General features: G+C 54.0%; 3 protein-coding genes across 3 annotated transcripts in view; 1 reads left to right on the top strand and 2 right to left on the bottom strand.

The window, feature by feature from the left end:
* Nucleotides 1-18808, top strand: part of DNAJC30 (DnaJ heat shock protein family (Hsp40) member C30) — a 61234-nt gene that overhangs the window by 3482 nt on the left and 38944 nt on the right. The gene's annotated exons all lie outside the window — the stretch shown is intronic.
* VPS37D (VPS37D subunit of ESCRT-I) lies at nucleotides 4990-7946 on the bottom strand. The gene is made up of 4 exons (XM_054847715.1): nucleotides 7603-7946; nucleotides 6483-6654; nucleotides 6050-6132; nucleotides 4990-5865 (listed from the first exon to the last, which is right to left on the bottom strand). Exons 1-4 carry the CDS (start codon nucleotides 7933-7935, stop codon nucleotides 5377-5379), a joined length of 1077 nt encoding a protein of 358 aa, XP_054703690.1. The 5' UTR covers nucleotides 7936-7946; the 3' UTR covers nucleotides 4990-5376.
* LOC129215100 (fibrinogen-like protein 1-like protein) lies at nucleotides 10539-16979 on the bottom strand. Its single transcript, XM_054847720.1, has 4 exons — nucleotides 16650-16979; nucleotides 14873-15016; nucleotides 12703-12765; nucleotides 10539-11593 (listed from the first exon to the last, which is right to left on the bottom strand). Exons 1-4 carry the CDS (start codon nucleotides 16651-16653, stop codon nucleotides 10965-10967), a joined length of 840 nt encoding a protein of 279 aa, XP_054703695.1. The 5' UTR covers nucleotides 16654-16979; the 3' UTR covers nucleotides 10539-10964.

Here is an 18808-nt window from a genome sequence, read left to right as displayed (position 1 = left end):
GACTGACTGTACCTCCCAGCACACCAGGTTTCTATCCCTTTGTCTTCTTGCGTCAATACTGTCACCACATTCTTGTCTTTCCCTAGTTGTTTCCCTTATGGAGAGGTGCCAAGAGCAACTGGATTTCTTGTGGCTTTCCTGTAGCCAGGTGAGCGCAGTTCTTGTGGGGTGTTGTGGCACAACTGTTAGGGGAAATACAGCCGGGCCTAACTGTGACAGCAGTGGGATGATGGTAGGAGCTTGTGTGAGCTGTAGGAGCTTGTGTGAGCTGTACAAGCCTAACAGGATCAGATGGTCAAAGTGGAAAAGGACAGGAAACAAGGCACAAGCGGGGCTGATAGGATGCATGAGTCTTGCTGCACAGGGATCTACGCTGTATTTAAACCCCATGTTCTACCCCTGCTGTGGCAGTCAGTGGCTGAGCAGTACTGTTGTCAAGAGGTGACTATTCAGTGCTCCCATCAGAGGGATGCTGAGCAATCAGAGGGTTACATAGCTGTCTTCAGAGAGGGAGAAGCGCCAGGCAGATCAGTGAGAGCCATGAGGAGTTTGCTTTCCCTCAAGGAAGGAGGGCTCCCTCAAGGAGGGGGCACAGGCTTGCGTACTGATCCAGCACCTTCCTCTGGCAGCTGGATCTGAGCCATGCAGCAGAGAGTGAAGCTCTGCAACTGCCTGTGGTCTTGGCTGTCTTCACACCTCAGGGACAACAAGGATGGATCTTTAAGGGTACTGAGACACAGAGAGTCATTTCTATGAGAGACAGAGACCATCTTCCTGCAGCTGGGGGCAAGGCAGCCGTAGGTAGGGGTCACAGCAGGGAACAGCTTCTGCTCCCAGGTCTACTGTGGGCTTTGCCTCCTTTTGAGGATGTAACCAGTTACTATAAAACAAATCTCAGTAATATACTACAATCGCAGCTGTTACACAGCCCCTTCCTGGCCCGTGCCCTGGGGATGGTGAGGATGGCAGTTCCAGCTGGGGAGGGAGTCACCATGAGTTGTCCGCATCCTGAGGCCTTTGCTGGGAGGAGTGTGACATTCCTCCTCCTAGCTCTCAAGTCCACTGGGGCCACTTTTACACATTTTCTGGCACATCCCACCCCTCTCTTCATTGCTCTGCAGCTCCACATTACATCTGCCTTTATAGTAAGTGACGTGTAGTACACGTGCTGGATGCTGGTTCTTTGCTCTCTTACCTCTGACACCAATTTTTTTCCTGCTCTTTGATTTGTGTCACTGAAAGGAACTGCCCAAGGGTGAGTTGCTGATGGGGCCTCAGCTATCACCCTATGCTCACCTCTGCAGGACTGTACTGCCTTACCCTGCACCTTCACCCCAGGGTTTATTCTGTGTAACTTCTTGTTACTCTTTCCTACCCTTGAATTACTAACAACAGACATCACACCAGGACACTGTAAAAGGGAAGTAAAACTAAGTAGTTAATGGACGCTTGGTAATTAGATGTTACAAACTAAGTAAATTCAAACAAAAGCTCCAGGCAAGCTGAGACAAGCCCAGATGGAGCTTGACAGCCCCCGCCCTGAGGTCTTGCAAGCTCAGTGCAGGCTCCATTCCCCAGTTCTATCCCTGTAACCGCAGGCTTGGGGTGCTCGGCTGCTCCCCTCGGCCGCTGGGACCACCCAGCCTGTGGGCATGGGATCCTGGTGCCTCATTAGGGCCTCTTCCCTCCATCTGGAGAAGCTGGGCTGCTCTTTGGGAAAGAAAGGGTTAAACCTGGCTCCCAGCAGATCTTTGGGGGTGCCAGCTGGACTGGGGGTATGAGGGGCAGAGACAAGGAGCTGCAGGCTGAGTGAGCAGGGTCCTGAGCAGCACTGGAGGGGGATGGCCATCACACCCCCTCTTGCCCCCCAAGTGGGGCTGGCCTGGCAGGGAAGGGCGGTGAGGGGACAGCCCTTGGGACAACCCCAGCCCTCACCTGCTCTGGGATCTGTGGGCAGAGCTCTGCACCCCGGTCCTGCTGCTGCTGGGACTGCAGTGGCTCTATTTCCCCAGGGAAGGGCCACATGGTTGGCAACACCCATGTATGGGGGGGCAGCTCCTCTCCCTTCAACAGAATCCCCTGCGGTGACTGCTCTGTTAATAGAGTTAACTGTTAATAGAGTTTCCTCTGTTAACAGCCCTGCTGCCTGTGCAGTGCCTGCTGCAGAGTGGGGCCCTGCTGAGGCACCCTGGCTCCACCCCTCGCTTGCTGGTCCCAGCCCGGGGGTTATCCGGCCTGGGGTTGCAGCTCAGTGGTTCTCCTTGGAGGCTGCCTGTGCTGGGGGTACCCTTTTTCTCCCAGGTGTCCTGTCCCTCCTGGGCTAGGGCCTGCTGCTTACCCAGCCTGGTTTCCAAAAAGCCAGGCCTGGGGGGGGTGGAGAAGGCCACAGAGCTGGCAGGGCCAGCTCCCTGCCTGCCCCTCCTGGGTTTGGCTGCGCACCAGCTGGCAGAGGGGCTGAGCTGGCCCCAGGCTGCTGCCTGGCCCAGTGCAGAAATGAATGCAGGTGCACACCTGGTGGCAACGCTTCCTCCTCCCCGGGCTGAGCAGGGGCACATTGACTGCCCTCGACATGGCCCTGCAGGGCAGGCAGTGCTTGGTGCAGACAGGGAGAGCCACAGTGCAGGCAAGGAGGGGCACAGAGGGATCACCCTGTGCTGCTGCCAGCTCCTGCCTGTTACCAATGTCCCATCTTGTGCCTCCTGCAGGACTTTGTCCTCAGCCCAGGCCTGCCTCCAGTATGGTGAGGCACTGACCATGTACTCCGGAAGCAAAGAGGCAGAATCCCACTGCTGCTGCGTTCGACACTCCCCACCAGAGCAACTGCAAGTGGGGGTCCGGCCACCCGCCTGAGGCACTACGTGCTCCAAACTGGACAGGAACAACTCCAGGGTCAGAGGAACCTCCCCAGGGCAGGGGCTTGCCTTGCTTGGCAGCTCCCTGGTGGTTAAAGGACTGTGGCTGAAGTGGGGTGGTGGCCAGCCCAGCAAGACCATAGGGGCTGCCAGGGCATGCCCACTGCTACCTGAGCTGGGCAGGCACCCAGGGGTGCTGCAGGGCTCCTATAGACTGAAAGCCAGCCATGGCCACAGCAGCCCAGTTCATTTTGTCCTTTGGACCGTTACTTTTAGTGCTGCCAGCTCTGGTGGGACACACTCACCCTCCCCAGGCTGGAGAGAGGCAGCTGCTCACCTTGACAGTTCACACTCATGGGGCTGCATTTGCCCTTGCCGTAAGGTGACTCAGTACCTGCCAGTACTCCCATTCTCGGGGCCAGAGAATTTTGTCCTGGAACTGGTGACAGACCCATGCAGCATTGCCTTGGACTGCCCAGCCCTGGGGAGCCATGCAAGGCAGGCACTGGCTGGAGAGATGCACTGGTTGTGCCTGGCTGGTTTTTGGGCGGCTTGGCTCCTCGTGCATGGTTGCATGTGTGCTAGTGCCAGCCATCGTGCTGTGCCTGGTCCCGTCTTGCAGGGCAGTGACACAGCTCGTCAGCATTGCCATTGACTGGCATTCAGCCCATACAAGTGCCTGGCTCTGGGCTCCAGCATGCACCATATCCTCACGCCATTGCCTTGGCGTCCTTTCCTCCAGAGCCAAGTGCTAAGGTGGCCTTCCTCTCCCTGGTGGGCATCCAGATCCCCAGGGAGAAGCCTTGTGCTTACCTACCACCATCCCTCGTGTGTGTGTGCTCGGAGCCCTCATAGCTCGACACACATCCCACTTGGGCCCACGTCCCCATGCTGCACCCACAGCTCTTGTCATCTCACACAGTACCTAGTGCAGACCTCGGGGTAGCCTGGGCAACTGTCTGGGAGACCCCAGTGCATCCTGGCCCCCTCCAGACACAGCACAGGTGGTCCCACACAGACCAAGTGCCCCTGCTTGGTCTCCTTGTTTCCCTGGTTATGTTAGCCCTGTGGGGCTGGTACAGGAACCCAACCAAGCTCTCATGCCATGGTTGCCAGCCTACTACTATCCATCCTGCTGGCACGTGGCAAGCCACACAGCCTGACTGCGGCCATCAGGCATGTCCTTGCACCTTTCATTGACAGACTGAGCCCAAACTGAGCTGGGTGGGACCCAGAAAAGCAGGAGGTGCTCTGTGAAGCCCCAGATATTCCAGTGACTACCATCTCCTTGCCTGCCAGTAAAGCCATGGCGGCTGGTTCCCATTTTATCCTGGTCTTAAATGTGTTTTAACTGGTTATACTGGATGAGTGGCCCCAGTCCCACAAGTGAGGGCTGGAGTTTGGAGTAAGGGTGGGGTACCCTCAGTGGTGGAGGGGGTGATCAGACACTGCAAGGCAATGGTCCATATTTTGTGGTGCTTTGTAGCCAGAGTCCCTTGCTGCTTTGGATGATTTCTAAGCAGCCTGTGTAATAGGGGCTGCAGCTGGAGGAACCAGGACTATTCCCGCACCAGCCTTGTCTCACCATCGCGTGAAATTAAGGAAAGCAATAGAGGAGTCCGGGATGGAAGAGGGTGAGCGCAGGCCTCCTGCTATCTTTTCCAGTTGTGGCTGAAGTCAGGACTAGTGCAAGAGGGCGGACAGGAAATGGGTGCTAAAAACTCGGCAAGGCTGCACACAGGCCAATGAGACCAGCTGCTGGGAGCTGTGAGTGAGCCTGGCTGGCTGTGGGTATAACCCTTCACAGGGACAGGGCTTGGCTGCTGAAACAAGGCATCTCTGGTTACCAGAGGTCTTCACCATGTGCAGGGTCAAACTGCTGCGAGATGGTCCCTGGCACCTGCCTGGAGGCAAACACACTCACTGGGCTCTCTGCCCCCCTTGCAGGGACTCTCACCTTCACCAGGGTGTTGATGGGCTGAGCCAAGTGCAGGTGCAATGCCTGGGGGCTTCCCAGGCTGGAGGACCCTCCTTGACTGCCAGTCGCCTCCAAGCCTGGCCAGTGTACCCCCACAACCACTTCCTCCCTGCCTGTCCCATCCCTCTGTTCATAGCCAGAGCCAAGGGGTAACACAGAGTATGGAAAAGAGCCTTTATTTAGAAAGCACGTGGTGCCCAGTGCTCCAGGGCCCTCTCCCCTGCTATCTCCCACCTGACTGAGCCTGCTGACATCCATGCAAACCACCCGCCCCCACCTCCTATCACTGTTCCTCTTGCTGTGGATGCAAAGACATCCCCTCCAGCAGCTCCCCAGGAGCAGGACCCACTGCCTAGTCATGACGCCTGCCCCATCCCACCCCCCACCAAGCACCCACCCCTGTGCCTGCCCAACAGACACTGCAGCCCCTTGGAGCTGTGCCTACACCGTGCACCCACCCCCACGTGCTCCCTGGCCAGGGTGTTCCTGCACAGCACCTGTGGAGGCACAGCACCAGGAGCAGGGACATCCCCCGTCCCTGCCCTGCTATCGGTGTGGAGGCTCCTGCTTTTGGTATTGCGGCCGCTGCTGCCTGCGGAAGGGCTGGGGGCTGAGCAGGCGGATGTGTCCAATGAGGCGCAGGGGTGAGCCCGGGCTGGGGATTTTGGAGCAGGGAGATGGTGGCTGGTGTCCCAGGGCTGGGAGATGGTGTCTGGGAGGTGCAGCTGGCATGGCAAAGGGCACAACAGCCTCCGAGGGCATAAGAAAAGCGGGCACAAAGCCATAGGAGAGATCAAAGGCTTTGGGGGCTACTCCACTCCGCAAGGGGGCAAGGCGGGCTGGTGCTGGGCTAGCCAGGGCACCTGGGTGCTCCGTGGGGCACGTAGGGTCCCTGCCCACCAGATTCTTCTGCAGCAGCTCCTGCAGTTTCTCCAGCTGTGTCCGGCAGACATGGGAGCGTGTGCGGCTCTGGCAGAAGGACTCCAGAAAAGAATCAAGGGGCACATCCTGGGCCAGGAACTGCTCTATCTGTGCCTGTGGGACAGGCAGTGGGACAGCATCAAGCCAAGAGAGCCGTGGGACCACAGAGGGAGCCCAGGTGGCCGAGCCTCCCTGCTCCCAGCCTCTTCTCCAGGGCCTGGCACACAGGAGAGTGTGGAGAGGAGTCTGGGGCCCAGGCGAGGACGGGGCAGCAGCACAGGGGTCTCGATTGACTCACCTCCGACTCTGCCTCAGAGGCATCGAGCTTGGCTTGGAGCTGGACTAGGGCGCTCTGCAGGCTCCACTTCTCCAGGTACGCCTCTGTGTCGGGAGGGGACAGGACTGCTAACAAACCTCCCCTGGACATCCCCACTGCTGGGGCTGCGGTCTTTCCCATCCCCAAGCATCAGCTCCCTCCCCCCCACCCCCATCAAACTGAAACACCCCCAAACACATCCCTGGAGCCACCTGCACACTGAAGCCCGCATCCCACTGTGGCATCAGTCCCAGCTGAGGGCTGGCAGCATCACCCCCCATTGCTCCTGATCATGCCCGGGCCATTTCCCTGTGGCAGGTTCAAGGCTGCTGAGCCCACCGGGGCCCTCATATTAACACAGGTTGCTCTGGCCATGCCAGGCTCTGCCTTGTCCCATCGGCTGCGCCCCACTCACCCAGGCGCTGCTGCTTGTCCCAACATGCCTCTCGTATTTCCTGCAGCTCCTGGTACTTGATGGCTAGGGAAGCCTTCCCGTCCTCCAGCCGCGGGCGCAGGGACAGGTTCACCCTGGCCAAGGTGCAGTTTGAAGCCAAACACATATCTCGCTCCAGCTGCAGACTCTGAAACTGTACGGATGGGAAGGGAGGGGCGGGGGGGTGTCAGCACTGGGAGAAATGAGCAGAACCAGTCAGAGCTGGCAGCCTGCTGGGAGGGGGTCCGCCTCCATCCAGGGGTGAACTCTCTCCTCCTGCACTGTCCCCATACCTCTGCTCTGCCTGGAAAGGGGCTGCGTCCTAGGGGGGATGCAATGACTGGACCCGGGCTATGAATGGCACAGGGTAGCTTACCCTGAATGTGGCAACCCTCACGGCTGGCTGCCCAGCCCCCTTTGCAGAGGAAGGGACTCAGTAGCTAAGAAGGATGCCAAGAGGAAGACACACACCCTCTCTCGATGCACACACATCTTCCGCCCACGCAGCGAGGGGAGTAGAGCGTGGTGCCGGTCTGTGCTTTGGGAGGCCCAGGGGAAAGATGCAGAAATCAGGCTGAGAATGATTTCAGAATAACCTGACTTTGTTCCCGCAGAGGAGCGCCAGGAGCCGCTGGAGCCGGGGAGCTCTCGGGGCTCATCCCAGCGGCGGGGAACGAAGCGAGACGTGGAGGGCGCAGCGAGGGGCCAGGGCCTCCCAGCCTCCCCCAGATCTCGGGGCAGCGGCTGTGGCCCTGCTCAGGGGTTCGGTGGCCCGAGGCCGCCGAGCGGGCGATGGCTGCCGGAACCCCGAGCAGCACCAGGAGCCCCGGGCAGCCGCCGGCCGGGACGCTCAAGATGAGGTTTCCCCCCCGGCCACCCCCGCCCAGCCCGGTGGGTTTTGCTGCTCCTCCAGACCCCCCGGGCTCGGCGGGAGGGATTCCAGGTATCGAGGGAAGACCACCGAGCAGCGGTGCCGGGGACCGGCGGGTGATGCCCCGCCCCACGGGGCACGGCCATGCAGCCCCCGGTGCTGCACGGCTCCGCTCCGCCGGCTGCGGGACACAGACCCCCGGGCCCCCGCCCGGGCCCCCCCCAACCGTACCTTCCTGCTGAGGCGGGCTGCGCGCTGCAGCCGGGGCTCGTCCTGCAGCAGGGCGCGGAGCTGCGCGGTGCTGAGCGCCCCGAAAAGGCGCGGGGAGCCGGGCGGCGCCGGGGGCCGGGCCATGGGCCGGGGCACGGGCGGACACGAGCCGGGAGCCCCCCGCCACCGGGAGCCGCGCACGCCCCACGCCCCGCCCCGCCCCGCCGGCCCCGCTGGTCTTAAAGGAGCCGCAGCTGAGCACGAGGCGCTCCGGTTCTGCATCGCGCCGCCCCCAGCTGAGGGGGGAACCGGCACTGCACCCCGTGTGTGTATCCTGCTCCCCGCTCTGTGCATCCTGCACTTCACCTCGCTGCGCGTACCCTGCACCACACTGCGTGTATCCTGCACGGCACCCCACTGTGTGCATCCTGTTCCCCGCTCTGGGCATCCGCTGCGCTGCTGTGTGCCTCCTGCAACATCCTGCACTTCTCACTCTGTGCACCCGGCACTGCAACCCGCACTGTGCATCCTGTGCACTGCGCTCCGCTCTGTGCATCCCGCATCACACTGTGTGCATCCTGCGCTGCGCCCCACTGTGTGCATCCTGCACTGCACGGTGTGTGCCCTGTGCTGCACCACGCTGTGTGCATCCTGCTTGTCGCTGCATTGGCTTCATCCTATACTTCACAGCATTGCACTTGTGCATCCTGTGGACACCCTGGCACCACTGTACCCATCGGCTCAGGAGAGATAAGAGTGAGAGCAATGGTGCGCCCTGTCACTGCTGGCCCTGTGCAGGTCCCCTTGGTCCCTTGGGGAAGGGACAGGTGGGAGCACTGCCCCACTTGTGATGGGGAACTGCTCGCCGCAGGGTGTTGTGGTCACTAAATATTTGCAGGGATCCAGAGACCTAAAAGAAAAATTCAGGGAGCAGAAACCTGCCTGAGGACTATCAGCTCCACTTCAGGACATCTCTGTGTTGGACACTGTCCTTGTATCTTTGCCTCTTTAAGTAAAAGATGTGGTGGATAAGCCGGGGAAAAGTAGCAAACCAGGAGCTCATGGGAGGTGAGGATTGCTTCCTGTGGCAGTTTTACCTTAGTGAAAAAGCACAGCTGCAGGGAGAGCCATGCACTGCCGCTGCAGTGGGGACTGCTCTGTCCTGGCCAGGACATTTCCGTGGAGGGAAGCAGCGTTTAATGTCCACTGCTTAACTTCAGGTGTCACCTCAAACTGACACTGGCTGCTGGAGATGAGTGAAGGGAAGCTGCCAGGGAGCTGCTGGGGGCTGGCGGTCACTGCTGTTGGGTGGCCAAGAGCCCAGCAGGATTTAGGAAGCATTTGGATGGGTAGCTTGGAATAAAGAGCTGTGTGGAGCTGGTGCTGTTGTAGGAGAGATGAGAACCTGTCTGTACACTGGGACGTGCTGTGGTGGAGTGACAAGACAGCAATGCAGAGACACTCACTTGCTGAGCCCATCCTCTTGGACTGGTAGGTGCCAGCCCTGTTGTACTGTCAGGATATTTTAGGATGTTCTCCTGCATCTCCTGGCCTGTGTCTCTTCACTGCCTTTGGAGAGCCCTAGCAGAAGACAACACTGCTGGGATGAGGATTGTTTGCAAATGCAACTCCAATTTTGCCTGTCACTTGGAAACCCCAGAGGCCCAGGCGCAGCAGCAGTGTCATTTCACAGTCTGCCCAGTGCCACCTGATGTCATTGAGCCTGCTGGCTTTGGAAGCCAAATCCACTCTGGGGGGCAACACGGTGGGGTCACCTTCCTGACAGCTATACTCCACCTGTTGCTACCATCTCATGTCCCTCTTCCAGCCAATGTCAAGTTCATCATGGAGCTGCCCTGTGCCTCCCCTCCCTGTGCTGTCGTGCCCATTGCAAGGCAGACATGGGCTGTACTCTGAGGTCCCACTAGTCCTCTGTGCTGTACTTTGGGGGGACTCAGTGCTTAGTGCTGGAGGCCCTCAGGAGAGTGACTGCAGCCTGTTTCACCCAAGACCTGCTTTCAGTAGAAGTAGCCCTGAGCCCTCATCTTCCTCAGACATCCCTAGGTGCAGGTGCCCACTGTGCTCTGCAGTGCTGAAGGCAGTTCTCTGGAGCAGTGTAAGGTACTTTCTGGCTCAGAGATCCTCCACTGCTCACTTCTTTCAGTATTTTCTAACTTCTCAGACCTTTCTGGATGGCTCCCAGTGGACACCGGGGTCTGCAGCTGGCAGGCAAGGGCTGGGTTTTCCCTCTTAGCCATGGTCCTGGAAGTGGAACTCACTGCTGTTGCGGTGCTGCCCCAAGACAAAGACAGAAATGGTTTGTGAAGGTGAAGGTGCTTCTCAAACAGTCTGTCCTGGCAGTGCCATAGTGATGTCGGGTGGAGAAGCTTTACAGGCCTTGTCCTGCAGCCTCACAGCATCAGCTCTGCCTGCACCTTTCCTGGCAAAGGTTCATCTAAATTGGTCTCAGAAACCTGGGCATGGTGAGCCCATTCCTGGAATGAGCTCTTCCTTCGTTAGAGTCTCTCCTAAATCAAGTGATTCCTAATATGTAACCAACTTCTCTTTTGCTTCCATTTAAGTTCACTGCTGCTTAGTCACAGTAGAAAGATTTGCTGATGACTTTGAAATCATGTTTCTGCAGGATCAAAGCATGACTGTGCAGACAGACACGTGGTGACAAATCTTGACAGACACAGCCTCCCAGCAGGAGCGAGACCTTGGCACCAGGACATTGCCACAGCTTTTGACCCTGGACTGTGAACATGTTGGTGATGTGGGAAGAGTTCTCCCACATGACAGTTCCCTTCTGAACCCTCCCATGCAGATCATAGGTCCTTTATCTCAGTGTAACCACCCCCCCAAGCTCCAGTCCTAGCACCTGACGTGGGATTTCTTGGGTCTCAGTGGGAGTACATCAGAGATACAGAACAGATGTTCATTAATGGAGAATGAGCTCAAGGAAGCAAATTTATTGGGATGCTTTACCAGGTGCTGCAGAGAGGCACAGAGTATATGGAAATTTGTGGCACATAGCTTTTTTGCTTGCAAGTTCTGGAGGCAGCTAAGACACTCTGATGAAAAGTCATTCCAGGGATGAGTGTCTTCCTCCCTCAGGAAAGCTACATGTGGAATCCACACATTTCACAAGTGATTTTTTTTATTCTTCATTATGGACATAATAGCAAGGAATCATTGGCAAGCACAGGGGAAAGGAGCTGAGCAGAGGGGGAGCCTGCACTCAGAGAGGGGAAATGGAAAGTGGCATTTCACTAAAACCCTACTACCCTTGGGCTCCCCTCTCTGCTCCAGAAAGGCTCAAGCTCTTTGGCCATGCAGAGCCTTCACAGAATGTCCAGCGTGGACAGGACAGGGAAGAAGCACTAACAATACGAAGCTGGTTTGATGAGGATAAGGGAGGATTTGCAGTTCCCTTTGCACAGGCTGCCCCATGTCATGCCGCCCTTGAAATTCAGCCGTACAGAATAACACGCCGAGTACCACCACCCACCCTCATAGCTGTAGGCACAGTTCTTACTGTAAGTGTCCTGATCCCGGTCCTTTGTGGAAAACTTCATGTTGTCATGCATGGTGTTGGGATTGTCTGCGGTCATGGCATCCCCTGCCGTCCCTGTGTAGGAGCCCAACCTCAGCCGGTAGCCGTGGGACTCATCTTCCACACTGAAGAGGTTGTAGTCTGCGAAATTGGTGTTGTCTGTGGAGTCCTGGATGATAAACCTGACCTGGTAGACCTTCTGCTTGGCGATCTGATGGATGTACTCAGTGCCCAGCCAGTACTCGCTGCGCACATTCCCAAAGCCGTACTTGTAGGTGCTCCAGGACTCGGCCCAGGTGACTGGTGTGTCTTTCTGGTTCCTCTGGATGACCGTCCAGCCCCCGTTTGTCATATTCATTTCACAGTACACCACGAGGTGGTGGAGCCCTTTCGGCTGAATGATGTAGACACCGCTGTGGCTGCCAGCAGGGATCTCACTGCAGTCCTTGGGCCAACCTGGGGCAGGAAACCGAGACGGTTATTAAATCCCACACACTGAATGGGACACTGAAAGCACCTGATAACTTTTTTTGTGCCTATATCCTATTGCATACACATTCTTGGGTTGTATTACTGCCATGTGCTTACAGGAGTAAATCAAAGTCTTGAAATTATCAATGGAAGAGTTGGGCTTCCCCAAGATGGGATTCAAACTGATGCAGACACACTGCCAAAATGTCTTGGCCTGGTGAGACCAAGCCAGACATCGCCTTCACCCAGCACACAATGCACCCTAGCCCAGGCAGGATTCAGTCTTGCAGTGCTGTGGTGATGTGCCTGTAGCATGCAGGTGATGTATCACCACACGGGAAAATGCAAATCTGGGTTATAAAGCCATTTGCTGTTACAGCATGGAGACTTTAGACCTTTATAGTAATCTCAGAAACCCTAGAGACAGTGTGATCAAAACATCCATATTACTAGTAATTAAATCGGCCCTTGAGATCTCAGTAGGGCAAATCCGTCATTTTTTCTGGGCTTATCTGAGTAGCTCTTTAGAGACTTCCTGACTTCTTTGTTTTGATTATGGTCTTTCCATGCTCCAGAGTGTCAGCCCCTTATACAACAAACAGCTGAATGCACCTACACACTTCTGGGAAGGGACTTGCTCCACTCCTAGTACCTCTGCTACTGGTTATTCCTACCCAGTGAAGCCATATCTTGTGGTCCTATGGGCTAATGCTGACTGAGTTCAGTAACGCAGTCAGTCTCTGTCTTACCCAGTCTTCTCATCAACTGTATAGTGAAAATACGAAAATAACCAATCACCAATCACTTCCCAAAGACCAATAATGAATCATCACTTTGCAGTTTGGATCTTTAGGTGGAAAATGCTAAAGATCCTCATCAACTACTGTATCCTGGACATGGCTGGTAATAGAGTCCCCCTGAGGTTATGAGCTGTGGCACCTCTGTAGCCTATCAGAAAATCAACCTTTTTCCTGGGAGGAGCCAGTGCACATGTAGGGCATGGACTAAGGTAGCTGAGAGCTCTTCATGAGCCTCTAGGCTCCTGGCAATAATGAAACCTCATGAGTACATGTGCTCCTTGAGAAGAGACTTACCACGGCCTGCCGGTGGGTGGGGGCCAATGTCTCTGACCTGCCGAACATGCTTGTCACCATTATCTAAATTAACAAGAACAGAGGAGACAGGAGTGAGTGTTGAGAGTAGACATGTCAAATGCCTGCTGGGAGAGCATGATCTTCTACAGATGATATTCCTGTTTTTCTGTGGTTGCTCTTGATTCCAGAGAGACTTTACAATTTCAGATATAAGCCAGTTGGTAGTTTGAGGGAATTTATATGGTGTTAGAATGGGGCAGATGCGTCTTTGGTGAGAAGGATTCGAGTGCACTGTGTAGGAGAAAGACCCTGAATGGTGGTGGCAACACTGGAAAGATGGTTGTAAAAGTGCAATAGAAGCAGTTAGAAAGGGACTCAGGAAGAAGAGGGATTAGAGAGGGAAGAAACGTGAGAGCGGACACAGGAAAACTGGTGCAGGTATCAGGAGTTGGGAGAGGGGCTCTGTTCAGCTGGCTCAGGAGGGACTTTGAAGGGTGTTGCTGGAAGAGAGGATGGGTTAGAGTGAATTAATGCAATTCTTTTGCAAGGACATCTTGTGTGTCTCTGCTGATGGCTACAAAACAGAGGAATGAATCACAGGCTTATGGAATGACAAAAACCATTCCTGTCCCCTCTCTGAAACAGACACCTAAACCTGCAGCTGCTTGTCTCTGACATCCTCAAATATCTGCTTCCTGCTTTCACTCTCAGCTGGTGCCTTCCTGTCCCTGCCCTCATGAAGTGTTTAACTTAAGCCTCTTGCACTGTGTATAAACCCATTCCTTCTCTTACTACACCCAGAGTACACTTTTTCCTGCAGACAGACTATCATATTGCTTTCATTTCCTCCTCCGTGGTCTTCTGATTTTGGGGCTAAACCATTCAGCTTTCCCTGACACAGTCTGCCTGCCAGATTTTTGACCCCTTTCCTTTTGACTCTCCCCCACTGTGTTTTGAAGCCCACCAGTGAACATGGTGGTTGGCCTGAGCCTGTGTGGAGTGGGAAACACCAATGTAACATGGTCTGGAGGACTTTCCTACCATGGTATTTACTTTTACTACAACCATATGAAGCTGTCCACTCATGTTCATTTTGTAAGCCATAGTCTGCCTCTGCTCCTTTCTGCCTTCACTTCCCATCCATTAGGAAGCACTCCTCCACAAGTCAAGACTTTCGAATGTTAGCCTATCTGCTCTGGCATGCCTCCTTTCTTACACATCTTGCATTCATACTGCTCATGTTTTCAGAGCACCCTACCAGTGATCTGAATGAGAGATGAGCATGAAGCCCAGAGCACACTCCCTTTCTCTATTCAGACTTGCAGTTCTTGGTGAAGCCCAAACTCTTGTCTCAGTCACAGGTGCTCCCTGTGTTGGCAGTGTCCTGACCTTTGCAGTGAAAGCTGATGTGAAACCAGCATTTCTGCCAAGAACTCTTCCTCCTCTCTTGGAAGGGAACCAGCTCTTTCTGTATGTCATGTCATGTCATGTCATGTCATGTCATGTCATGTCATGTCATGCCATGCCATGCCATGTCCCACCCGCAGCCCCCAGTTTTATTCCAGGAGCATTTCTTGGAGGTTTCCTCATTGCTCCAATATAACCTGGTATTTGTAGGTTACTCTGTGCTGTCATCTGGCTGATTGCTCTATGTCACCATCACTACTTTAGACTCTTTGTAGCAATTTCACTTAGTTCCTCTTTGCATTCACCTCTCTCTTGAATTCAGTTCTCTGCTGACCTTGTGATTTCCAGAGGTGGCTACTGTTCTCCACGTCCTCAAAATACACTGTGATTGTTTGCCTTTAACACTGCTTCTCCAAGGAAGAGCCCACGGCCCAGAACACCCGTGGCTCGGTCTTGCTGCCAAAGAGACCGAACCTGTCCCTTTTCCTAGGATCCTGTGAACTCTGGGCTTTGGACTATTGGACTCACTTATGAGCAGAAGAACTTCATGACAGATAGAAGAGACAGACAGCAAGCAGAGGACTCTCAGATGATTCTTGTTCCAGTAAGGCAGCCTACATTGCATTGGCATTGCCCAGATGTAGAGCGGTACTTAGTCCTTCCTCCATGTTACAGAGGTGTGTTTAGGCTGGTGAGGAGGTCTGTGTAGGATTTGACTGAACATGACCTTGTTTGCCACTTCCTATTGTAGTGGTATACTTACCGAGCTGGGAGGACTCCGGGGGAACGTTCTTAACATCATCCAGCGTGCCATTGAAGATATGCGAGTTTACTATGTACAAGAAAGGAAGAGATGTTGCCAGGGCTAGCAGGCAGGTGAAAAGCAGGAGACAAAAGCACTGGGTAGCTGGGAAGAGATTGGAAAAAAAAAAGAAAGAGATCATAACTCTTCCATTAGAGAGCCATGAATCCCATTTGACTCCTTTACTTGCAGAGTAAAATAAGAAAATAAAATTTTTTATGTGTAGAGCTCCCTGCTGCAGCCATAAGCCCCAATTCACTCATTTAGATGAGCCGTCATATGCTCATTGGCAGGAGTCACCTGCTCTTGGTGGTTTTTTGAGATAGAAGAAGTGTGAAAACATTGTCCAAACCCGAAGTGACTGTAATCAGAAGTCCCTGTAAAAAAAAAGTATCAGTGCTGGAGATAACAAGCAGAGTGAACATGGAAGGAGGAATCCTCTTTCCTTCCAGCTCCCATCACACTCTCGTGACACACTCACATGGGACTACATCTGCCTCCAGTCCAGGCCTGTGGGCAGTAAGAACCCAGACGTCTGGGTGGGAACAAGCCTCAGGCAGGGCTGTGTGTTCTGTATGAAAGCAGCATGACTGAGAGGGGCAGCACAAACTTTCACGAATTACTGCTTGGCTGGTGCAAATTATGTCCATTATATGGTTATATGGCTACTTCAAAATTTCCGTACATAACCAGCTGCTCTGGTTTACTCTTCTACAGAGCAGCTAGGGAAAACAGCACACTTTTTGCAATATTGAATCTAAATAAAATAATAGAAAGTTTATCATGATTCCTAGAGAGTGGGACATTGTGGAGACACCTGCCCATGGGGAAATCTGTTTGTGATATGATACATGTAGCTCACCCTGGCAGATTACCAATGTGATCCCTCCACTGTTCAAAAAGGAGAAGAGCCAAACCTATTGTACTGCCCTGGGATACCTGGGTTTGGCACTGTTCCCTGAGATGACTGAGAAGGACAACAATCAATGATACCAGCCTGGAACTGCTGTGTGCGATTGCAGCCACCCTAGAGACACGCACCCCTTGCTGAGAATGCCCAGAGTCATCCCAATCATTTGTGCTGGTCACAGTTTTACAGCAAAAGTCTTTTAAACACACTTCGGTCAAACTGATTTGCTTCTTAATTCCTACATAACATTTAGTGTCTTGATACATTTGTGTTTAGAGGCATGCTTAAAGACATGGCTTCTTTAGGCCACCAGAGAATCAACGCTCCCTCCGCTGCTGGCCCATTCCCCCATGAATGGTCATGAAAGGTCTGAGTAGGAAGGAGATGCAAGGGAGACGATCAGTCTCTCTTGTGTGTTCTTCTAGGGACAGCAGTGTGCTTTCGAGTGTCTAACCTCCAGATCTTGATACCTGTTCAATATTGCTCCTTAAGCAAGAATATCTAAAAAATCCATTTTCTATTCTAGAGTATTTAATACTTTCCTTGGAGAACTTAAAATTACAAAGAATGTTTGGTAAATATGAGGCTTATAAAATGGGCTATCTGACGCTCCAGGGCTACACTGATACAGCCTGAAAACAGCAGAACATGCAGACTCCTGCTCCAGTTGCCAGCCCAGGGCACAGCAAGCCCAGTCCAGGTAATGGACTTAGCGCTGGGATGCCCAGGGTGTAGGGAGAAGGGAGCCTGGCAGAAGACAAAGTGCCAGGATGCCCTGTGCAGCCACACGCAGCAGTGCTGTGCCCTCCCGTCCCATCCCACACTCACCCATGTCGTCTCAGTGGGGACCCTGCAGAGCAGGAAGCCGAGCGGGTTTGGCCTGGCTGGAGGGGCGTCCAGCCTGAAAGTTATAGGGCTCAGCAGGGGAGGGGGTGGAGGCACGAGACCCAAACCACAGCACTTGTCCTGTGCTCTTCATCATTAAGTGATATGTCCTCAGGCAATGAAGGCTGTGTCTCACAAAGGTGAAGAGCTTTCTTCAGAGGCAAAGTAAATAATTTGGTGCCAGTAAGCGAATGCCTTAAACTAACCACAATTTACAGTGCCTGGCTGCCCCCCTGCCCTGGCAGGGTTTCCCCAGGGAATGGCATCCTCTGGGCACCTCTGCAAACTTCAACTCGTAAGTAAATACCCAGATGACATTCCCCCTCCTGCATGGAAATCAAACATCAGGCGTAAATCACTCTCTCCCAGAGCAGGCATCGAGCCCAACAGCCAACGGGTATCCCATTGGACCCTTCAGGGAAGAGGTACTCTAGTGTTCCTGGCAAATTGTGCACTGAACTTCAGAAAGTGCCACTCCAGGTGCCTCCTGATGTGCCTGGCCTGCCACTACCACACTGCCTCTTGCACAATGTGCACTGTGGTCTCCCCTGGCACTGTGGCCCTTGCAGCAGTCACAAGGGAGTTTCAGGAACTGTGATGTGGCACTGATGTAAAATGGTCTCACTTCAAGGCCCTCTCTGGTACTAGGAGTGCTTACGCCACGGATTTCTTACAGAAAATGCCAGACCATCCTTTTCCTAGGGATTGATACCCCCAGTATTCTGAGTTATGAGGACTTCTGTACCCCAGCATCCACCTTGTGCTGGACAGCACAAGATGGCCAGAGCCTGCAGAGGAGCAGGCTGGGATTTTGTCACAAGCTGTTTGCTTGCAGCATGGCTGCCTGGTCAGGAAGGCTCCTGTGCATGCCCTGCTGTGCTGCTGCTTATGCACAACAGCAGATGCAGGCAAAGGCAGGCAGCAATCCTCAGCAGAGCTTCACCAACAACTTCCAGTCCCTGGCCAGCTTTTCCAGGAGGCTGTGGCCAATGTTTGGGTTAGGATGTGCAAAGCAGGCAGGGGCAAGGCCATAGAGGGGATTTCTCTGAAACCTCAGCTGTGTCCTGGGGCCCAGCTTCCTGCTTGGTATATGTTTGATATTGAAAGAGGCACAGTTGTGGCACAGATCTGTTTACTGCTGCATCCTGGTCTGCATCTCAAAAAATGCAGCCAGGAGGGTGAGGGAAGGGATTATTCACTTGCACATGTGAGATGGCAGCTGGAGTGCTGTGTCCTGTGTGGGACTCCCCCGTGCACAAGCAATTAAAACTCCAGAAGGAGTCCAGCTAAGACCAAGACAGTTGAGGCAGGAACACAGGTCATATGTGGACAGGCTGAGAGAGATGGGCTTGTTCAGCCTGGAGAAGGGAAGGCTGAGATGGGATCTTCTTGCTGCCTATAGCTAGCTGGTGGAAGGGTGGAGAGCAGACGGAGTCAGGCTCCTCACAGCACTGTGTCTCGTTCTGGACCCCTCATTACAAAAAACATATTCACAGACTGGGGTAAGTCCAGTGGAGGCCACTAGACTGGTCAGGGACCTGGAGCTCAGGATGTATCAGGAGAATCGGAGAGAACTGGGCTTGCTCCACCTGGAGAAGAGCAGGCAATGGGGATGTCTTATTGATGACTACGACTGCCTCACGGGAGGATACAGAGATCATGGAGCCAGACTGTTTAAGGAGGTGCAAGGTGGTGGGATGAGAAGCAATGTATCTAAGTTGCAACATGGAAATTCCAGTTAGAAATAGGGACTTTTTTAACATGAGGTTTGTCAAATACTGGAACAGGTTCCCAGAGACAGGTTGTGGGATTTCTATCCTTAGAGGTGTTCAAGACTTGACTGGACAAGGACCTGATTTTTTAGATCTGCTTTGAGCAGAAGTTGGACTAGATGGTCTCCAGAGGTCCACCTGAACCTAAATTACTCTATCACCCTGTGATTCTATGACTCTCCTTGGAGGTGTGCAGGGATAGGATAAGAGGCAACAGACATAAGGGAAGGGAGGGAAATTAGATTAAAAAAAATTAAACGTGAGGGTGTTCAAAGACTGAAAAAAAGTCGTGGGACCTCCATTCTTTGACATATTCACAACTTCCCCAGA

Source organism: Grus americana, chromosome 19 (assembly GCF_028858705.1).
Source record: "Grus americana isolate bGruAme1 chromosome 19, bGruAme1.mat, whole genome shotgun sequence".
Taxonomy (NCBI): domain Eukaryota; kingdom Metazoa; phylum Chordata; class Aves; order Gruiformes; family Gruidae; genus Grus; species Grus americana.
The sequence above is the reverse complement of the archived record's forward strand: the minus strand, read 5'-3'. Positions and strand labels throughout refer to the sequence as shown.

Bases quoted from the DNA above. Each gene is read 5' to 3' on its own strand.
- VPS37D (XM_054847715.1), bottom strand. From the start codon at position 7,935: ATGCACAGAGCGGGGAGCAGGATACACACACGGGGTGCAGTGCCGGTT. The intron at 6,655-7,602 runs GTACGGTTGGGG...CCATCCGTACAG, and splicing joins CAGCCCGCCTCAGCAGGAAG to TTTCAGAGTCTGCAGCTGGA. The intron at 6,133-6,482 runs GTGAGTGGGGCG...CTCCCGACACAG, and splicing joins GGACAAGCAGCAGCGCCTGG to AGGCGTACCTGGAGAAGTGG.
- LOC129215100 (XM_054847720.1), bottom strand. The intron at 12,766-14,872 runs GTAAGTATACCA...TTGTTAATTTAG, and splicing joins CCCGGAGTCCTCCCAGCTCG to ATAATGGTGACAAGCATGTT. The intron at 11,594-12,702 runs GTAAGTCTCTTC...TTCCTGCCCCAG, and splicing joins CCACCCACCGGCAGGCCGTG to GTTGGCCCAAGGACTGCAGT.